Genomic DNA, 19,903 nt, shown 5'->3' with positions numbered 1-19,903 from the left:
GCCATTATTGTAATCATCATCATTGTAAAGTCATTTAAATATTTTAGAAAACAAAAGGGCCTTCTTCCAAAAGGCACTGCCAGGCAGGCATTAATGGGTTTCTGTTTGTTTTTTCCTCCTGCTACGCAATTGCATCGTGATTTTGGAGTTTAGCAACATGACGAAGCCAGGTCAGCTATGACAACCACACTGCAGCTCGGCTGCTTCTTTCGCTGACCCCGTTTCAGGCAATGAAAACCCGTTCTTTCTGTAAAATATCTGCTTACAGACGGCACGGGTACGAGGCGGGGGCATTGCAAAGAGCTACGACTTGGGTCACTGTTGGTTGTAAGTAGCCTTGGGGGAGTCGGCAAAACACATGTGGTGGGCCAAGAAAACGGGCGAGACGTGTGGCAAGGGTGACAAGTGTTTAATCTTGGGTAGAAAAAGAAATAGAATCCTCCTTACAACAGTGCAGGTAAAAAGTTTGGGACCCATCATTAGGCAACATCGGCCTCTCTCATGGCAACTTTAAGAAAATGCTAAAACCCTAAAATGACAATTTGCATTAGATGAGGTGCAGACCATTTATTTTGCCTTAGTCAACAGAGTAGCACCACAGCACCTCAGGTATTCTTACATATTTACACCTCGTTAGACAATGCCAGTGCATGTGAGGATATGTAGCTTTATGCGCATTAATAATTTCAAAGAAAACATGAGGGCAACAGGAAAACGAGAGGTTACGTGTTCAGCTGGGCTGCGGGAAGAGCCTTCAGCATGTCCCTGTCCCAGCCTTGTGGCAGGCAGGTGCTCTTAGAAGATCTGGATTAACTGCACCCAGGTGCAGGGTCCGTCCCATCGTGAGAGCTCCCAAAGCAGAACCAGCTGCAGGGACCCCGCAACAAACTTCAGGCTGGGAGAACCAGGTCCGGACTGAGCTTCGAGCCCAAGGATTCATGGAAGCCAGGGGCAAGCCAGAGCAGCCTTCCCTGGCAGCACTATGAATTTACGAACGCCAAGGCAGAATTTCCGACGTCTTATCTAGATTTAGCAGCGTTGGGGAAAGGCCGCAGGGCCCCTCCAGCTCCGGGCACCAAGAGGGGATGAGGGCAGGAGGCACCGGGTGCCTGCGCCCACCAGCCGGGAACCCTCTCCCGCTCGGCACCGTCTCGGAAACGCGTTGGCTCCCATTGACATTTCAGCGGAGCGACAACGCGCCGTTTCCCTGGCAGTTGGCAGCGATGCGCGCGGGAAGCGGTGGGAGCGGCGGCGCCTGCGAGCGCTCCAAGCACGCCGGGTGCCAAGCTCGGGGCTCGACGCCGCCGCGGAGCCGCTCACGTGCAGCCCGCGCCGAGGCCCGCGCAGCAGCCGCGCTGCCAACGGGGCTCGCGGGCCGCGGATCTGCCCGTTAATAAACCAACGACCCCCGGGCGCTCCCGTGGCGGCCCGTTGTGCACCGGGGCTCGCGGGGAAGCTGCTGAGGCAGCGGCGCATTCGCTCCCACGCGGCTTCTCCTGCAACAGCCCCCAAAAGGGGGGAGTTGGGTCAAGATGAATGAAACTGCCCCGCGGAGCCGCGGGGCGGGGGGCAGCGCGGACCCCCCCTCTCCCCAGGCTCCGCTCCGGGAATCCAGGCCCGGGTTTGCGCGGAGGCCGCAGCCCCCCGCGCGCTGGCGGCGGCGGCGCCGGGGCCGCCTGGGGGCTCCCCGGGCGCGCAGGGCCCCGCGCGGCCGCCTCGGGCCCGGCGCGGGGGGCGGAGCGGCGCCGCCCGCGGGGGGTTCCCGCCCGGCGCGGGGCTCAGGGCGCGCGCGGGGGCCGGCGGCGGCGCCGAGGGCGGGAGCGGCGGCGGGAGGCGGCGCAGCCGAGCGCAGCGGGGCCGGCCGGGGAGCGGGAGCAGCCGCCGCGCTCGCCCCGCGCTCGCCGCCGCCGCGCTCGGGGGCGGCTGCCCCCGGCCGAGCCTCCATCTGCAGCCCGGCGGCGGCGGCGGCGGCGGGAACATGGCGGACCTGGAGGCGGTGCTGGCCGATGTGAGCTACCTGATGGCGATGGAGAAGAGCAAGAGCACGCCCGCCGCCAGGGCCAGCAAGAAGATCAGCCTGCCCGAGCCCAGGTACCGCCGCGGCCCCGGCCCGCCCGGCCCTCGGCGCCGCCGCCGCTAACGGCCCGAGGCGCCAGGTGCGGCTGAGGGGACCGGGGGGACCGGGGCGAGCGCCGCGCGGCGCGGCTCGTGCGGGCGGCTCTGGGGCCACGCGGGACCCGCCGTGTCCCCCGGGAGCCCCGGGCGTCCTGCGGCTCCGCGGGGAAGAGCCGAGCGGGGAGCGGGTTGCCTCGTTCTGCGGCTTGGGGGCTTCTGCTTTTTTAGAATGGTTTTATTTTTTGGATGCTTCGGGCGACCTGTCAGGAGCTGCGGGAGGGGAGGCAGGACAGGGTCTGCAGCGATGGGGGGACGCGGCCGCGGCCTTGGCTGTGGCGCTGGGAAGGCCACCAAGCCCCTCAGCGCGGTCTGGTGACAAAACTGGGTCTAGGTGCTCCGTCTGCGATAAAACGCTTTGAGAGTTCCCCATGCTCCTTATTTATTCCTGCGCTTCAGAGCCAGCGTCCCCCCTCGCCTCGTGCCCTCTTTCTCTCTATACAGCTGCATCTCCCGGAGCTGGCGTAGCGGCCGGTGCATCGTGTCCGCGCGTCGTGTCCACGCGTCGTGTCCGCGCGTCCCGCAGAGCCGGCAGCGCGCAGGGCTGCGGTGGGCGAAGCGGGCAGAGCCGCGGGGGCACCCGCAGTTTGGAGCTCGGTTTTGGAGCCTGACTGAGCTCGGCTCACAGGAGAGACTGAGGTGGCTCTTGGTACTGTCAGGTTCACCCGGCGATGCTGTGTCCGTAGAATCGAGCCCGTCCGTTACATGCGATGGCCGCGCTCCTGTCTTGCCGAGGTCGGCGGCCGCGGGCAGCTCCGTAGCGGCTGCTCGGCCTTTGGCACCGCGCGACGGGGCCTCGGCTGCGGCCGGAGCGTCCCCCGGAGCTGGGGGTTATGGAGGGCAAAGCACCGCGCTCGACAGGGAGGACCCTCCTTCAAAATTACATCAAATATTAAACCAGAATCGCTCGCGATGCCCTGCGGCTCGTCCCGCTGCGCAGGGGCGAGGAGCGCGGCAGAGACGTGCAGGGCCCCGCGGAGCGGGACGGAAGCGGGGCACGAGCTGGAGCAGGGACTTACCTAACCCGGGACCACAAACGGCTCTGCAGCGCTGGAAATGACTGAACCTTTCAGTTTTTAACTGAAACCAGGGTTTCCTCATGCACTAGGAAATGGTGACCGTTATTCTGGTGTCAGAAGCCTTCGGTTGGTTTCTGTATTTTTTTTTTCCTTCCAGCTCCTCTCATTAAATGCAGTGATGCATTGGCAGAACTGAGTCGAATAGAATAGCATGTATCAGCTGGGGGTAAACATCGGTGGATGCACCAATATGCAATATTAACAATAACGATAAAAAGGCCGGGTTTTCCTGGGCGGTTTTGCCGTGGTGTGCGTTATCGGGCGCTTTGCACCCCTCTGTGTTTGGCCGTGAGCAGGTTGGCAGGGAGCGGAGCGGGGCGAAGCCGCTGTTCCCTCCGGCACAAAAACCACGGAGGTTTTTTGCTGCTCTTGGTGCACTCGGCCTTTTCCTGGTGCTGATACACCTGTTGTCAGTGGTTTTATCGTTGCGAGATAAGGCTGACACCGAAAGAGGCAAGTGAGTTCACAGCGATGCAAATTCGAGGGGGCTTCCTGTTTATAAGGAAATAACCGTAGTGGAGGCAGAGTAGATTCCAAGGCTGCAGGCCAAGGCTTAGCAGCAAATAAACCCTGAGGGCGAAGAGTTTATTGGCCGAGGGTCTGATTATTGCTGAGTTTACGTGCGGCGTCCTCAGGCTGTTTTTGTGCCGAAACTGTTAAATATCACAATTTGGGAGGAAAGAGGACAGGGAAGGCCAAGGAGGCGAGGGAGCGCAAGGAAAACGCACAGTGTGTTTTTAAAAGACCAAAACAAAACAAGCCTTTCTGCAGCTCCTGTCATCTGCTTCTGCTTCCCTTCTGCTTCCTCCTTTCATTCCGGAGAGCCGTGCTGAGAAGCAGGAAAGCTGCAGGATTTTTTTTTGCTGTGATGTTGTTCCTTGAAGCACTGCTCTGCACGCAGATGGGGACGGAGGGACGGGGCTCTGCCTGGACAGAAATAGGACCTAAATGGGGAAGGGAGGCAGACGTACACTGAAATATGAGCAAACATAAAGCCGCTAATCCTTTTCTGCAGAATTGCTGTGAAATGCTGTAGGAATTTGGGAGAAAAAGAGCGAATGAACTGCACTTGTACCCTCCTAGGCTATTCAGCAGCCTTTTGATGTTTTTTCCCTTTTCCATGTAAATTATGATTTCCCTTACTGTGGTTAAAGGGAATGAGAAAACAGATCAGCTTTTTAAATTCTTATTTGCAAACAGCTACTCAGCTCTAGGTAAAGGATTTGCGTAGTAAAAACGGGGAAAATAACCGTGTGGAGGGTGCGGGCGATGGGTGCCCGGCCTGGCCGAGGCCCCGCGGCGCCGCTGTCCTCGCGGGGCTCGGGCTGCTCCCGGCGGGACAGTTGACATTAAAAGGTTCCTCACTATAAACATCACGTACGCGGAGGGTGTTTTCGGTGCGCGGATCCGAAGGGCACGGTGACAAAACAGCCTGCGTCTCCCCAGGCTTCTCTCCTGGGCTCTCGCTGCGGTTGTAGGTGCTCCTCATCATCCCGCGCTCCCTCCCCAGGCTGGTTCGCTCTGTAATCCCCCCGCTCCCACATTAATTGTCATTTTTGTGCCAGCCCTTCTCCTCCATCCCCTGCTTCCCCCGAGTCCCTCCGCTCGAGGGGGAGGAAGGATGCAGGGATGCTGCAGTCTGCTCTTTCTCGGTGTCGCTCGCGCCGTGACGTCCCTGCTCGTTGTCACCCCCGCTCCGCTCGCTCTCCGGAGGTGTTTCCAGCTGCTCCGGCGCTTCAGTCCCCGACGGGCCCTGCGCTCCCGGCACTTGCTGCAGCCTCGCGAGGCTCCCGCTGCCAGGGACGTTGCTCTGGTTTTTTGTCTTTCCTAATGTCATCCTGAGCTCTATGTGATTTTTTTTCCTGTTATGGTGCTCAATGCTGCTGAATCCCAAGCACTGTCTCCCACTAGGACTTGTTTCTCTGCTTAGTCTCTTGGCGTTATTATATCCTTTATTTTATTTTTATAAATGCACCTGACATGCATCCTTAGAGTCTTTTTCTCTCCAGATTTCTGCAACATCCCCGAGTTGGAGGCCCAAACTCTTCTCTGGCCTCTCCTCTGCTTCTTTGACGTTGTTTTCCTTGGTGTTGCTCGTGCCCTCTCTCTGCAGTGTGCTGTCCTGGAGCAAACGCTCCCAGTGCCCGTTGGTGCCCGTTGGTGCCCGTTGGTGCCTGTTGGTGCTGTTGGTGCCTGTTGGTGCCGTTGGTGCCTGTTGGTGCTGTTGGTGCCGTTGGTGCCGTTGGTGCCCGCTGCTCTCGTGCCCGCGTTGGCCCTTGGCGCGCGTCGTTCTCGGCGCTCCCTTTCCTTGGTCACGCCGAGCGCGTCTGGCTCCTCGTGCTGCCGCGGGACCGGCCGCTGCTCCGGCTGCTGCTGTGTCCGATATCCGTCATCCGTCCCCCCGGTTTGCAGCACGTTCCGCTCCGTCCCGCGCTCCGAGGCGTCTCCCGAGGGCTCCGGCGCTCCCCGGAACGCGGCTTTCCCGGCAGGCCCCGCGGCGCCGGCTCTGCCGCTTCCCGTCCGGGCCGTGTCCGCGTGCGCTCCCGTCGCGCGGCCGCTCGCGCCAGCCCCACGGCCGCTCTCTGCACAGAACCTGCTGCTTCCAGGCAGCCTCTTCCTCGTTGTGCGAACGCAGCTGCTGAAAACCCTCCAAAACGCCGTTTCGGAGGAAATCAGGCCCGGAGTTTGCGCAGGTTTACGCATTTACTGAACTTTACACAGAAGTAGTGCCATTGAATGCAAAATTAAATACAAGATGGTGAAGGATTAAGGCTCTAAATGCTAATTCCGGTGAATTTGTGTCGCAATAACTTTGCTTGTGCAATGTGGTGTTATTTTACTGAAGCTTGTTCTATCTGCTTATATCAGTAATGAATAAATTAGTTGAATGTGTTGTATCAGGAACCCTTTTTAATGCGGTACTGGATCCGTTGACCCCTGTTTAACATAAGTTTGGTTCTCGAATTTTAAAGCGGTTCAGGTCATTGTTTAATGTTCACATTTTTTAGTGTAAAATGAGTTTTATTTTCTCCCTGTTGTTTGTATGTACTTTTCAGTTACTGATTAAACACAGACAATCTGAAGCGTAGTGGGCAATTAAAAACAGCATTCCGTACTCCTGGGCTGTTCAACACAGCGTCACCCTCCTGTGCTTTGGGAAAGTGCAGGACAGGTTTCAGCGGGCAGTGAAATTCAGCAAGTGAAACGAGCAGCCTGTGGCTTATTTCTTAATTTATATGGCCTGGGTGAAAAGGCAGTGCTTGATTCTTCACATGGAGAAGGGGAAGATAACGCTGACCTGGCCTCACGAGGTAGACGGAGCGTTGGTGTTTCTGTAGTGGAATAGCCCAATCCTGGCTCGGGGCGAGCACGGACGACAGAGCAGTTTAAGCTCAGTTTTGTTGACTTCAGAACTGCTGCCTCCTTCCAGCGTGGCTCTTGGTGGAAATGCTGCTGGAGAAGGCAGTAAAAACGGTCAAAATAGCCCATGTGGGGCAAGCTAGGGATGCTAAGGAACCATGCTGGCTTTATACCCAGATTTAGCTTGGGACTTGTGCTGTCTTAATGGGAAAAGGTGTGTTTGGAGCAGGGCCGAGCGCGGCCTCGCTGCGTGTCCCGCACGGGATCGGTGACTCGGGGGGAGCTGCAGGGCTGGGATCTTCATGGGAGCCGGAGCCTTCCCTGGGTGGGCAGCGCGGAGCGGTGGGGAAGAACAACATCCCCACGGCAGGTACTGGAGAGGGCAGGGAACCCGCGTGTCGGAGCAGGGCGCTGCGGTTGTGTATGTTTTGTAGGTGCAAAGGCACCCGGTGAGGACAGAAGTGCCGCGTCCTCCGCGACGCTGCGTCCTCCGCGACGCCGCGTGCTCCGTCCCGCGATCCCAGCGGAGCGCGCGGGCCGCGTCCCGCTCCGCAGCGGGCAGCGCGGGGGACGGGGGCTGCCCCGAAGGGACGGGCTCTAATTAGCTCCCGTCTGCAAGTTAAAAGGCTGCAGCTTATGTTTTTAAACATAGACCTTCCCCAGGGCGCTGCCGCCTTAATTAAGAGTAAGGGCAAATCCCAGGTGTGGATGAGCTGGGAGGAGATCAGCGCTCGGTGGCTGTTACTCTGCTACAAACAGGCACGTTTACGGAATCTTCTTTTTTTTCCCCAAATGTTCCTATGCCGTGACGTGTCCCTGCGCCTCGGGAGAGCCAGGGCCGGGGTCTGACCGTGCCCAGCGCTCGGTTCCGTCCCGGGCAGGGCTGGGAGCGCTCTGTGAGCTCCATGCAATAGCCTGTGCAATCTGGTTGTCTGTAGTAACGCTGCTTTCGGTAATTAACAAAATTAGGAAAAAAAATCCTATCAGAAGCAGTCAGGAGCAGGTGCATAAACTGAATCACTTAATTGACCTAAACGGACACGGAAGTGGCAGTTGCCAGCTTTAGCAAATCCAGCTGTTTTCCACAAAAAGAGCTTTGCCCCGTGCTTAGCAGGTTCTCCAAGAAAATCGTGCCCACGCTGAATAAACACGTAGGCCACGCGGAACAAAATCCCACGTTGGGGAGCGTTGGGAGGGCCGCGCTCCGGGTGGTAGCTCCGGGTTTGTCCCGTGCTCCGGGTTTGTCCCGTGCCATGTGCTGCGCTCCGGGTTTGTCCCATGCTCCAGGTTTGTCCCGTGCCGTGGCCGCGCTCCGGGTTTGTCCCGTGCTCCGGGTTTGTCCCGTGCCGTGGCCGCGCTCCGGGTTTGTCCCATGCTCCGGGTTTGTCCCGTGCCGTGTGCTGCGCTCCGGGTTTGTCCCATGCTCCGGGTTTGTCCCGTGCCGTGGCCGCGCTCCGGGTTTGTCCCATGCTCCGGGTTTGTCCCGTGCCGTGGCTGCGCTCCGGGTTTGTCCCATGCTCCGGGTTTGTCCCGTGCTCCGGGTTTGTCCCGTGCCATGCGCCGCGCTCCGGGTTTGTCCTGCGCTCCGGGTTTGTCCCGTGCCGTGGCCGCGCTCCGGGTTTGTCCCATGCTCCGGGTTTGTCCCGTGCCGTGGCCGCGCTCCGGCTGCCCCCAGGCCCAGGGAAGCGGCGGGAGCTCTGCCTGGGGCCCCCATCCCCGTCCTCGCTGCGGCTCCTCCCGTCCCTTTCCGTGCCCGGCTTTGCCCTTTTTACCCAGATTTTGCCAGTCTTCATTCCCCATTGCTGTATTTGGTGGTTATTAGTGTTCCTTCGTTCTCATTGCACCTGTGTTTGGAGTCTTAGAATTAATTTAAAGTTTGAAGTGCGCAGTGAAGAGCAAGAGATCCTTGAGGTCGGTTTTGTGCTTTTATTTTGCTTTGAGATACCTGCTGGTGTTGCAGCATTTTGGATGTGAGGCTATAGAGGGATGCTTATTTATTTAAAAAGGATTGTTTTCTCCAGAAGAAAATACAAAAAGATGGAACACTTGTGTTAACTTGTTTGAAGAAGTCTGAGAGTCTGACTTGAGGACAGATATTTCTTGATGGTTTGTATTTTTATGACATTTGTATGGCTAGACCTTTAAAAGACGCTTTTATAAGAAGTATTCTGTGTGTAACGACCAAGCGCCGTTCTGCTGTTTTTCTGAATTGCCCCATGTTGATTCTGATGTTCTTGGTTTGAAGGCCTTTGAGGCAGGATCCTTGGTGCAATTTTAGCAGCTTTATGATGGATTTGGATAGCACAGGTAAACATTTAAGTCTCTGTAAAACTGCATGCTGGGATTAAGAAAGCAAACAGAGCAGAAACTCCAGCGCAGCAGTTTCAGCTGGTGTTGGCTGCCTTAGTTCTTGGTTCCTCAGTCATTGTTTGGATTTGCACAGTAGCTTCCAAGGATATTCCAGGTGCATCAATAATCTCCCAATCTGCAGGCAGTTTAGGGCAATCGTCCTCATTTACAAACGAGCGATGAGTGACTGGTTTGCACCACGAGTGAAGAAAGGTGGTTTTTCCCCCTTCTGCCCCCATCCCTTCTCCGTAGTGGTGTCCTGGTGGAAGGGCAGGCTCTTGGCCTTGCCGTTCAGGATGATTATTCCTGAGAAAACCCGTGTGCTTCGAAGCTTTTCTGTTAGTTCCGTGTTGCAGCCAGGACGATGCAGGTGGTGCTGGAGGAGCGTCGGGTAGTGCGTGTGCTCCAGGCCAGGCGAGGTGGCTCCCGCCTTGGGCATCCTTGGGGACGCGCTGCTGCACCTGGATCTCCCCAACACCGCTGAGGACGTCCGTGCTCTGCAGCCTCAGTGCTTCAGCACAAGTGTCCTTAGCGCCAGCTTGCAAAATTAGCGGATGTGCAAAACTGGAAAATGGGATAGGAATGGGGAACGTTGGGCTGGAAGGCGGCAGAGCCTCCTCTTGTCCTCTGCACACGGAGTGCTGAGCTCTGGGTCCACACAGGTGCTTGCTGTAGGTACAGGCATGCATGAAACACACACATGACACTCGGTGTAGGTAGGCGTGCAGGAGGTACAGGAATGTGCAAGGTCTATCCAGGGAAACTTGGGCAGTTAAGTTTTCCTCACAGCAGCTTCATTTGCTGTCTGATGAGAATGAAGGGGCACACGAACTCAGTACTAGTGATCGCTTTTAATAGAAAAATCAATAATACTGTAGTTAATTGGGTGTTGCATTGCTGTCAGGGTTATTCCGGTAATATAGAATGCTCAGAAGCAACAAAATAAAAGGAACATACACATTTTTTTTCCATGTTTGGGTATACTGTTATTTCACTGGTGTCTAACATGATCTTCCCCCTCACCCCATCTTTTCCCCCCATATAGGGAAGTTTACAAATAATGCATAAGTAGATCAGATTAGATGGTCTGACGTGTTCTGGGTTTATACTCTGTTAATTTGCTTTGCCTCGTGCTTGGCTTGAACGAAAGTCGTCGTGTCGAACCCCCTGGTCTGCAAGAACAAGTCATTCGGAGAAGCATTCACGTTCGCTGAACGTCGAGGTGGAGGAACGACGAGGTGGAAACGAACGGAGCGTTTGTGGTGCAGCCTGGTTGTCCCCTGCCCGGGGGAGCCCCAGCCCGTTATTTAGGGGTCACATCCCCAGGGCAGCCCTGGGACCCCGCGGCCGCTGTGTTTGGGCTGCGCTGGGTCTCGCTGGACGGGAGCCGGGGCCGCTGTCCGGCCGGAGAGCTGCCCCTTGGCACTGCTGGGTGCGTGACGGGAACCCGTGGGATGGATGGATGGATACCTGCGTGACGGGAACCCGTGGGATGGATGGATGGATGGATACCTGCGTGATGGGAACCCGTGGGATGGATGGATGGATACCTGCGTGATGGGAACCCGTGGGATGGATGGATGGATGGATACCTGCGTGACGGGAACCCGTGGGATGGATGGATGGATGGATACCTGCGTGACGGGAACCCGTGGGATGGATGGATGGATGGATACCTGCGTGACGGGAACCCGTGGGATGGATGGATGGATACCTGCGTGACGGGAACCCGTGGGATGGATGGATGGATGGATACCTGCGTGATGGGAACCCGTGGGATGGATGGATGGATGGATACCTGCGTGACGGGAACCCGTGGGATGGATGGATGGATACCTGCGTGACGGGAACCCGTGGGATGGATGGATGGATGGATACCTGCGTGGCGGGAACCCGTGGGATGGATGGATGGATACCTGCGTGGCGGGAACCCGTGGGATGGATGGATGGATGGATACCTGCGTGGCGGGAACCCGTGGGATGGATGGATGGATACCTGCGTGACGGGAACCCGTGGGATGGATGGATGGATGGATACCTGCGTGACGGGAACCCGTGGGATGGATGGATGGATGGATACCTGCGTGGCGGGAACCCGTGGGATGGATGGATGGATACCTGCGTGACGGGAACCTGTGGGATGGATGGATGGATGGATACCTGCGTGGCGGGAACCCGTGGGATGGATGGATGGATGGATACCTGCGTGACGGGAACCCGTGGGATGGATGGATGGATGGATACCCGCGTGACGGGAACCCGTGGGATGGATGGATGGATACCTGCGTGACGGGAACCCGTGGGATGGATGGATGGATACCTGCGTGACGGGAACCCGTGGGATGGATGGATGGATGGATACCCGCGTGACGGGAACCCGTGGGATGGATGGATGGATACCCGCGTGGCGGGAACCCGTGGGATGGATGGATGGATGGATACCTGCGTGGAGGGAACCCGTGGGATGGATGGATGGATACCTGCGTGACGGGAACCCGTGGGATGGATGGATGGATGGATACCTGCGTGACGGGAACCCGTGGGATGGATGGATGGATACCTGCGTGACGGGAACCCGTGGGATGGATGGATGGATGGATACCCGCGTGACGGGAACCCGTGGGATGGATGGATGGATACCTGCGTGGCGGGAACCCGTGGGATGGATGGATGGATGGATACCTGCGTGACGGGAACCCGTGGGATGGATGGATGGATGGATACCTGCGTGGCGGGAACCCGTGGGATGGATGGATGGATACCTGCGTGGCGGGAACCCGTGGGATGGATGGATGGATGGATACCCGCGTGGCGGGAACCCGTGGGATGGATGGATGGATGGATACCTGCGTGACGGGAACCCGTGGGATGGATGGATGGATACCTGCGTGACGGGAACCCGTGGGATGGATGGATGGATGGATACCTGCGTGGCGGGAACCCGTGGGATGGATGGATGGATGGATACCTGCGTGGCGGGAACCCGTGGGATGGATGGATGGATACCTGCGTGACGGGTGGGCGAGGATTCCAGCAGGCTTCGACGTGCTCTTTAGACTGGGAAAACTTCCTGCTCCCTGTTGTCTTCTGTCAGGTCTCTTTGTTTTCTTTTCTGCTCTGCAGAAAATTGCTTCCAAGGAGAAGCCCTATCACTAATGACGTATTGGTAGTATCATACTTCAGACTTTCAGACTTCCATGTCATCTGAAATTAAATCTTAGAGGGTTTAGAGTGTGAGCAGGCTCAGGGGTTTGTTAGTTGTCTGAGTTACTTTGCATTTGTGCAGAATGAGAAAGCACCGAAGAAAGGAGAAAGAAAAGCTGGATGGGGTGAGGGGGCATCGGGAGCGCGGCAGGGAAGGCGAGGTGAGAATAACATCAGGTATGTTTGAAAAAGAGAATTAGGTTTTGAGTAAGAAAAGAGGGAAGAGGAAAAAGCAGAGAAGAAGAAATGGGAAGTGAGCGAGCAGCGTAGGAGGGAGCCCGGGGCGCTGCGAGGGAAGGTGCCCGCGGCGGTGGCCGAGGCCTTGCTCGGTGCCTGGCGACTTCATGGAGTGTTCACGTTTGGACAGCGCTCACCGGCACCGTCGGACCCGCGGGTGCAGCACGCGCACGGGGCAGAAAGCTGGGACAGGCCTGGAAGAGCCGGCGTTCCGAACTCGCAAGAAGAAGAGAATATTGCTCTGTTTTACAGCCCGGAGCCTGAGCTCCCGGGGCTTGGCCACGCTGGTGCAGGGAGCCTCGGTGCATTAAATACCGCCCTGTGCTCCCTCGGGCCGCTCTCTGCAGGCTGCCCCTTCGTTCTTGGTTTGTTTTCCTGTTCTCCGCTTGCTGTTCCAGCTCGTCAGTGAGTACGTGGCTAAGAAGAACGGTGCATCCTTAATGCACTTGCCATCCTTTAGTGCTGGCAATAAGGCCCAACAATGAAACCGCATCATTTTATTTTTTCAAGCTCTGGCGTGCATGTGTTCATGTGCACAATAAATAATAACCCACAAACCTCAACTCTATGAAAAAATAATGTGCTTCTATCATAAATAATTAAAAACTCCTTTAAGACACGGTAGCAATAAGGCCAGCAGTAAGTAGCTGTTTGATGTCGTTCCAGCGGCGGCGGCGCGGCTGCGTGCACCCGCTCCTGAACCCCGGCCCTTTCCCGGGTGCGAGAGCGCTGCCGGAGAATTCGGGATCGAAACCGTCCCCGGGGACAAAATCCATGCAGCTCTGTGATGAACTGACGAACTTCCAGGAAACGTCATGCCGAGCGCTGCCCGCGGGGCTGCTCCGTGGCTCCCGGCGCGTGGCCGCGCGTTCGGCGCCCGCCGCGCGCTGTGCCAAGGCACTCGCTGCCCCGTGACGTGGGCGCTCGCAAACACAGACCCGGCGGGTCACCGCGCTCTGAGCAGCGCGGTTCCACGTACAGCGAGCTCCTCCCGACAGCCCTGCTTGTGTTGGAGTATTTCCCATATTCCGAGGGGGAAGAGCTGCTGCTCCAAGGCCTCGTGCAGCCCGGCTCGTGCCTCGGGTGAAGCCCCGTCCCGAGGGCCCTGCGCCTCCCGGCCGAGCCGATCTCCGAGGGAGCGCTGTGGATGTGTGTCCCTTTGCAGTGCACACATCCCTTTCCATCATCATTCCTTTCTTTTTTTTTCCAGTTTTTGGCAGTGTGTGTCTGAGTAGGTATTTTCACCTTGTTTCATTGCACCCGCACTGTAATTACTGTCTTTGTGTCTTGTCAAACTGCGTGCCACGCTGCATACTTGCTGAAAGGGAAAGCTCTTTAATTATAGAAAACACTCCAACCTTGAAGGCTGCGTTTCAGCAGTTTCCTTTGATCAAGTGACAAGGGCTGGGGTGCCGAGCGTGGCACCGAGAGCTCTGGGGTGCCGTTTGAAGCCCCGTGTCACCGATCCTGTGATCTGGTCCTGCTGAGAGCCTCGTGACGGGGGGACGAAGGCGCTGACGGGGTCCCCGGCCCCTCGCGCCACGTCGATGCGTGGTCCCCGCGCTGCCCGTGCCCGACACCCCACAGAGCCTGCCCGGGACGTCCAACCCAAGGGAAACCGTGACCCAGGGAAAACAACAAAGAAAAACGCAGGGTTCAGCCCTGGAAATGCCAAGGAGACATGCAGAGCTCAGGCTGCGTCTTTGCATTTCTCGCAGCATTTTAAGCCTTGCTTGTGATTTCCCCCAAATACACACATCCTTTTATTTCAGCAATTTGGACAGCAATCTGAGGGTTTCTAAAATTTCTATTGCTTGCTGTTTTCTTCCTCTCTGAAATATAAAATATATGGACAAAAGGTTTTGATGCCGTGCAGTCGGATATGCTTTTGTTTCTGAAGTCTCCCTGGATTTAATTTTTAGCCGGCTTTTGTTTCTGTTTATTTTGGGTGTTGCTATTAAGGTAGATCATGCCATGAACTGAGATGAACTTGTGCAAGAAGTCCACTTTTAACACGAGCGTATTGTTTGCTCTGAAAGCTATGGAAAATAACTATAAAGTTTTAAAGATTTTTTGTTTTTGTCTTGATTTTTAGCAGTGGCTCCTTTTCTGTGAAAGGCAGCTTTTAATCCGGGGTTGTTTACATGTGTGGCAAATAAGGCTTCAATATGCAAAAGCAGAGCAAGAAGCTTCTTTCCTGCTTGTGGAATGTGCTGGGCTCTATTTAAAAATTTTCCATCCGTATGAGAAATATATGGACTCTACTTCATTTCTTTTGAACTCGGTAGGATTTTTACCTTTAACTTCTGCGTGAGAATTAGAAGGCTGTTATTTTGGATCGTAATAACCTGTTCTACTTGTTCGTATGCCTAAAGAGAGATGATTTTGAGGCGGTGAGTTCAGAGCTTGAACTGCAGCCTGCTCTCGTGTAGCCTGTGGTCGTTCTGCACTTCCAGACGTGACCAGGGTCTTGAGCTGAGCAGACGTCCAGGACACGTCGCTCCCTTGACGTGTCGCCGTGGGACCAGGAGCGGTTGGTAGCGGGGGACACAGGGAAGCATGTGCAGGGTTTGCTTGTTACATGGATCTTCTTGGTCACTTTGGCAACTCAAGCTTTTTCATTCCCTTCTCCTCTTGTCCGGACTAAGAGGCGTTTGTGCAGTATCTCGGCGTACGCTTGCTAGGGCAAAGAGGAGCTTCCTTGGCATCGTTATCATTAAAGGGACTTTCCACATCCCTGATGGTGTGTGGATGAGCTGGGGATGTCGCCGTACGGAGCCCCGTGACCACGTCGTGATGGGTGACGATGGCCAAACCCCTCCAGTGCTGGACGGGAGCCCCCCAGGCCGCCCGCCCTGTGCTTCCCGCGGGGCTCGGAGACGTGCGCGGAAACCCTTGAGGAAGAATGTCCTAGACTGGGATTGGGGACCTTGGAGTTCATTTCTTGGCTTTTGTTATACCCTTTTTCCCCCCTTGGTCCCGTCGTTCGGACCTTGTGCCTCAATGGTCGTTTGAAGAGCAGTGCAAGCGCTGCCCTTCCTCGGAGCCGATTCCAGACTGGGAATACCCGTGAGCTCCCTCGGAGCTGGGGGCCTCAGCGATGGGAGAGGGCGGCCCGGCCCTCCATGGGGAGGCAGGAGAATCCTGGGTATCCAGCGTTTCTCCAGGAAAACGCCACCAGGAGCACCGGCCTGCGGGGCGGCCTGGCAGGGTCAGTCGATGTCCGAACGTTTTCCTCATGCTCTGCGTTTTCCAGCCTCCCTCTTGCAAGGATGAGGTGCTCGGGCTTCCATGTGCAGGAAGCAGGAATCAGCGAGGGATTTTTGACCACCTCGTTTAGGATGCGAGCGTGTCGTGCAAAATAGTCGTGGTTGTCTTTATATAAACAAACAGTGTGAAAATGCCCAAATTCTGTCAGAAAGACAGAAAAGAGTGGGGGAATTTTGACTTAGCGCCATGACTCCATATACTTCTTTTAGCCAAGTGCGATGCTGCTGTGCTTTGTGCTGCCTTGAGAATATATCTGCTTGCATTGCTGCCCATATGAAATCTTTGCGGGCTTTGTATTAAAATGAATATTAAGGTTGCTTTGTAAATAACCGAATTTAATATGTGTTAATATAGTTAAATGTGCGATTCTGACATGACAAAGTGGGCAAAGGAGATGTTAAGGGCACTGCAGCCAAGCTAGTGGTCTAAATGGCTTATTTTTGCAATATATAGTAATATAAAGTAATTGCACATATAGTACATTAGGTAAGTGTTTTGTATTCCATAGATTTTGTTTTTGGAACCTCATTAGAAAAGCAGAGATTCTTAGATGGGATTTTTAGCAACATTGTCCTGTGTAGCATGGACTGTTCATGCGTCAGGCTTGAGGTGTCAAAGTCGAATTTTGGGGGCTGAAAAGGTGCCGGGGTTGGTATTTGCAGTGAGAAATGAGACTTTTTTTTTTCCCCTGAGTGTGATTCAAACCCCAAGGATATTTGAAAAGTCTTTAAAAAAGTAGATGTATTAAGACCATTCATGGCTAATTTCATACTAGTAAGTGATGCTTGGAATTCATAGGTGAGGATTCAAATTTCATACAGTGATTTGCAGTGTTGAAATCTCGGAGTTAATCGTGTGAAATCAGTTGAGTTTCTGCTCTGGGCTGTCATCCGAGGAATCCTTTTGTTCCTGGTATCGTCTGCAGCGCTGGGCTGTGCTTGTGGCTGCACTAAAAGCCTGTTAAGTTAATGGCCTCGGCGCTCGCAGCTCTCCTGGGCTCCGGCGCAGACCCGGGCTCTGTCTGTTGTGGTATGAGCTGATGGAAATAAATGGGTAGTGGCATCTCTTTGTGCAGGAATCTGTTACCCTGGTGTTTCATCGCAGCGATGCTTTTCTCCAGCGTATGGGAAAGGTCTTTTAAAAAAAAATCATTTTCAAGGTTTCAAGTAATTCATTTTTCTTTCTTTCTTTCAGCATCCGCAGTGTTATGCAAAAATATCTTGAGGAAAGGGGTGAATTAACCTTTGACAAGATTTTCCATCAGAAAATTGGTAAGTCATATTTGATGAAAGTGTTACTTATTTTTGTGTTGTAAAGGTTGGCTTGCCTGCTCTTTTTCAGTAAAAGATGCTGAACATTGTGCGTGGTCTTAAGAACACTGCAGTATAGACAGGACTTAATAAAGCGAAGACGTTGAAAAAATGAAATGTTACAAAAGGGAAGAAGCAGCCAACCAATATGTCAACTTACTCTCGTATTTTGGAAAATTACTGGAAAAAATACGTTTGTTTGGAAGCACCAAGGGAAAAGATGTGTTGCTCAGCGTGGATTTGTCACCAATGGGATGTGTCAGCCCGGGCTGGTTTCTTCCCTCGCGAGGGCACAGTGGTGGCAGTGCCGCGTGTGCCGTCCCCGTGCCGTCCCTGTCCCGGTGCCAGGGTCAGCACGGGTCAGCATGGGTCAGCACGGGTCAGCACGGGTCAGCACGGGGCGCTGGGCACTGCTGGAGCTGCCATGGAGAACACGCGTGTGCTGGGCAAGACACGGCCCTGCGGAGGGGAGGCTGCACCGGGAAGGATCCCGGCAACTGGAGAAGGGGATGGGGGAAGAGGCGAATTCCTTCTCCATAAGAACGGGCCCTGTCGTCTGCGCCTGTGCAGGAGTAATTAGTTACCCCGGAATAATTAGTTACACAAATGCAGGATGGAGAATCACAGATCACACGGGCGTTTTTAATAGGCTTGATGTTGCAGTGAATTATAAGCTGTGACGTGTCAGCTATTCACGTAGCTATAATATAAAATCAGGATTGTACCCTGTGAGGCATGTGAAATAATCCTCCCTTGGCAGAGTGCTGCGTCCAGTCCTGGCACTGGGCTCCAAAATATACGTGGACCTGCTGGAAAGAGGCCAGGAGAGAGCAGCAAGAACGAGCAGACCTTATTTAGCAGTCTGCTAAATGTGACCTATGAGGAAGTCCTGAAATAGGGTGTTACGGAGGCTGCAAAGCTGAAAAGTGAGGTTGAGCGGCCTTCAGAGAAGTGAGAAGCTGTTGCAGAAATAGGAGGTTCATCACGAGTTAAGCCTCTGGGAAACAGATCAAATATGAAGAAAAACAAATTGACTAGTAGGATGGGCAGCAAAAGAGAGGAGCGGGTGCCGTGAGGCTGGGGGGTTCACGAGAACAGGCTGCCTTCGTGTGCCAGGGCCCTGCCGGGGTTCCTGCGGCCCGAAACGTGCGGCTCAGGAGGAGGGAAAGGACCGAGCGGGGCGAGTGTTGCCAAAACCAAATTAATGAGCGGCGTCGTGGGTTGTCGTTAACAGGATTTGTAGCTGTTTGCACAGGAGGCGGTGGAAACACTGGCCTGCAGCACGTGTACATAAGTCTCATGCACCTTCCCATCGCATTGCAGTAATTGCCGGGCAGCCTGTGTCTCTGTGCGGAAAAACTGACTTTTCTCCCGAGCAGGAGTTCTGTGCGGGGTGTCGCGGCGCTGCTTCCTCTGTGCTGACCTCTTCTGGCATTTGCCTCCCTTCTCTCCTTCTGCTGAATGTGAATGTGTTGTTACTGCACGGGAGCAGCAAATTCAGTGGACTTGATCTAAACGAGGGCTGACTTGAATTGCTGGAGTCTGCAGTGACAATAAAATGAAGCTTTAAAAAAAAATCAGTCACACCAGCTTGTGTGTAATGGATATTTCTATTTATATATTGACTCCTCTTCATTAGGAGTTTGCTGCAAAGAACAGTGAAAAATGTTGCCGTTGTTTTGGTCAGTTTGGTTGCAGTTGGTAAGTGCAGCCGTGCCAGAAATGCAGGATTTAGCCCATGTCCCCGGGCTGCTCAGCCACCCCCAGCAGACCCTGGCAGTCACCTCGTTGGACACTGGGGGTGTGAGATGCAAAACCCTCCGGTCCAGGGCTGCGAGGAGCTTTTCTGCCCTCAGTTTGCTGGAGTTTGGCTACTTTTGAGGCTCTTTTCTTCTGCAGAATGCTTTAGAGTAGAGGGTAAAAAAATTAAAAGATAAATGTGGCTGTTTTTAACAGAAGACTTTCCATTACGTTGAAAATAACGGATTTCCTTACTGTGGCTGTTCATTAAATTTTATTGCGTTTTCTAGCTTGTTCTTTGCCATTAAGTTAGTTCCGTTTCCAGACATTAGCATAATTGCATGTGGTAAAGTACCTTCAATTTTGGGCAAGCGTTATGCAAAATGCTGTGAAGATAAATATGGTGTGGTAATTAAAAAAGCCCAATCACCTTTTTACACTTACTGTCTTTTTGCATCTCAAGGATAGGTGGAGGCTTCAGCTGATTTTGGGCTTTGCATGCAGATGTGTGGCCAAGAAATACAGCAAGATCTTAGTTCCTATTCTAAGAAGTTTAAATCAATTCTCAGTCAAATGTGTATCTGCTTATGAGCTGTAGCAGCTGAGTTCATCTTCTCACCACCGGCTCTTCCTATGCCTTTATGTTATCAGCTAAAGAGCCTTCTAGTGTATGATGCTTTCTCCCTGTATAGTGATTATAAAACGCCATCAGGCTTCGTCTTTGTTCTCTCGGGTGAGTGATGTAGATAAGGGCTGTTAAGCTTTTTTCCAGACCACAGACCTTTCTTACAGCTCCATTTCTTGCTTCCCCTGTTTCTCAAATGCAAAAGCCAGTTGTCTGGTACAAGTCTTTCTGATACCACGGAATGAAGTAACTTCTTTTGCTCCTGTTGGATGTTTTCGTCGTGACGTGTCTGGTTGTGGCGCGAGTCCTTCCAGCTGTGGCTGTGTCCAGTGACCTCCGCAGGCCCTTGGGATCCTTTCCAGCTCCGGCCGGCCTTTCCTCGCCATTCCCTGTGGCTCCAGAGGCTCCTGCAGGCTTGGGACGCGCAACCTTCTCTTTGGGTGCCAACGGTGCAGGAGCTGCAGCACGGCCGGGCCCTGTGGGGCTCGCAGTGCTCTGGGACTGCACAATATTTGCATGAGCAACCGTCAGTCCTCTTATTTACACCATTTTCTTCA

The 19,903-nt window shown here is 54.6% G+C and overlaps 1 protein-coding gene across 1 annotated transcript in view; it reads left to right on the top strand.

Annotated features, from left to right (window-relative positions):
• The first annotated feature begins 1,901 nt into the window (after positions 1-1,901).
• The window catches only part of GRK3 (G protein-coupled receptor kinase 3), a 55,386-nt gene continuing 37,384 nt past the window's right edge, over positions 1,902-19,903 (top strand). The window contains exons 1-2 of the mRNA XM_088525051.1: positions 1,902-2,091; positions 16,866-16,942. Coding sequence (XP_088381177.1) covers positions 1,979-2,091; positions 16,866-16,942 — 190 coding nt within the window. The 5' untranslated portion in view covers positions 1,902-1,978. The remainder of the gene's footprint in view (positions 2,092-16,865; positions 16,943-19,903) is intronic.

This window comes from Tinamus guttatus, unplaced genomic scaffold (assembly GCF_059628265.1).
Source record: "Tinamus guttatus ecotype Peru unplaced genomic scaffold, ASM5962826v1 Tinamus_guttatus_pri_ptg000223l, whole genome shotgun sequence".
Lineage (NCBI taxonomy): Eukaryota > Metazoa > Chordata > Aves > Tinamiformes > Tinamidae > Tinamus > Tinamus guttatus.
Note: the sequence above shows the minus strand (reverse complement) of the source record. Positions and strands in the feature narration are given on the sequence as shown.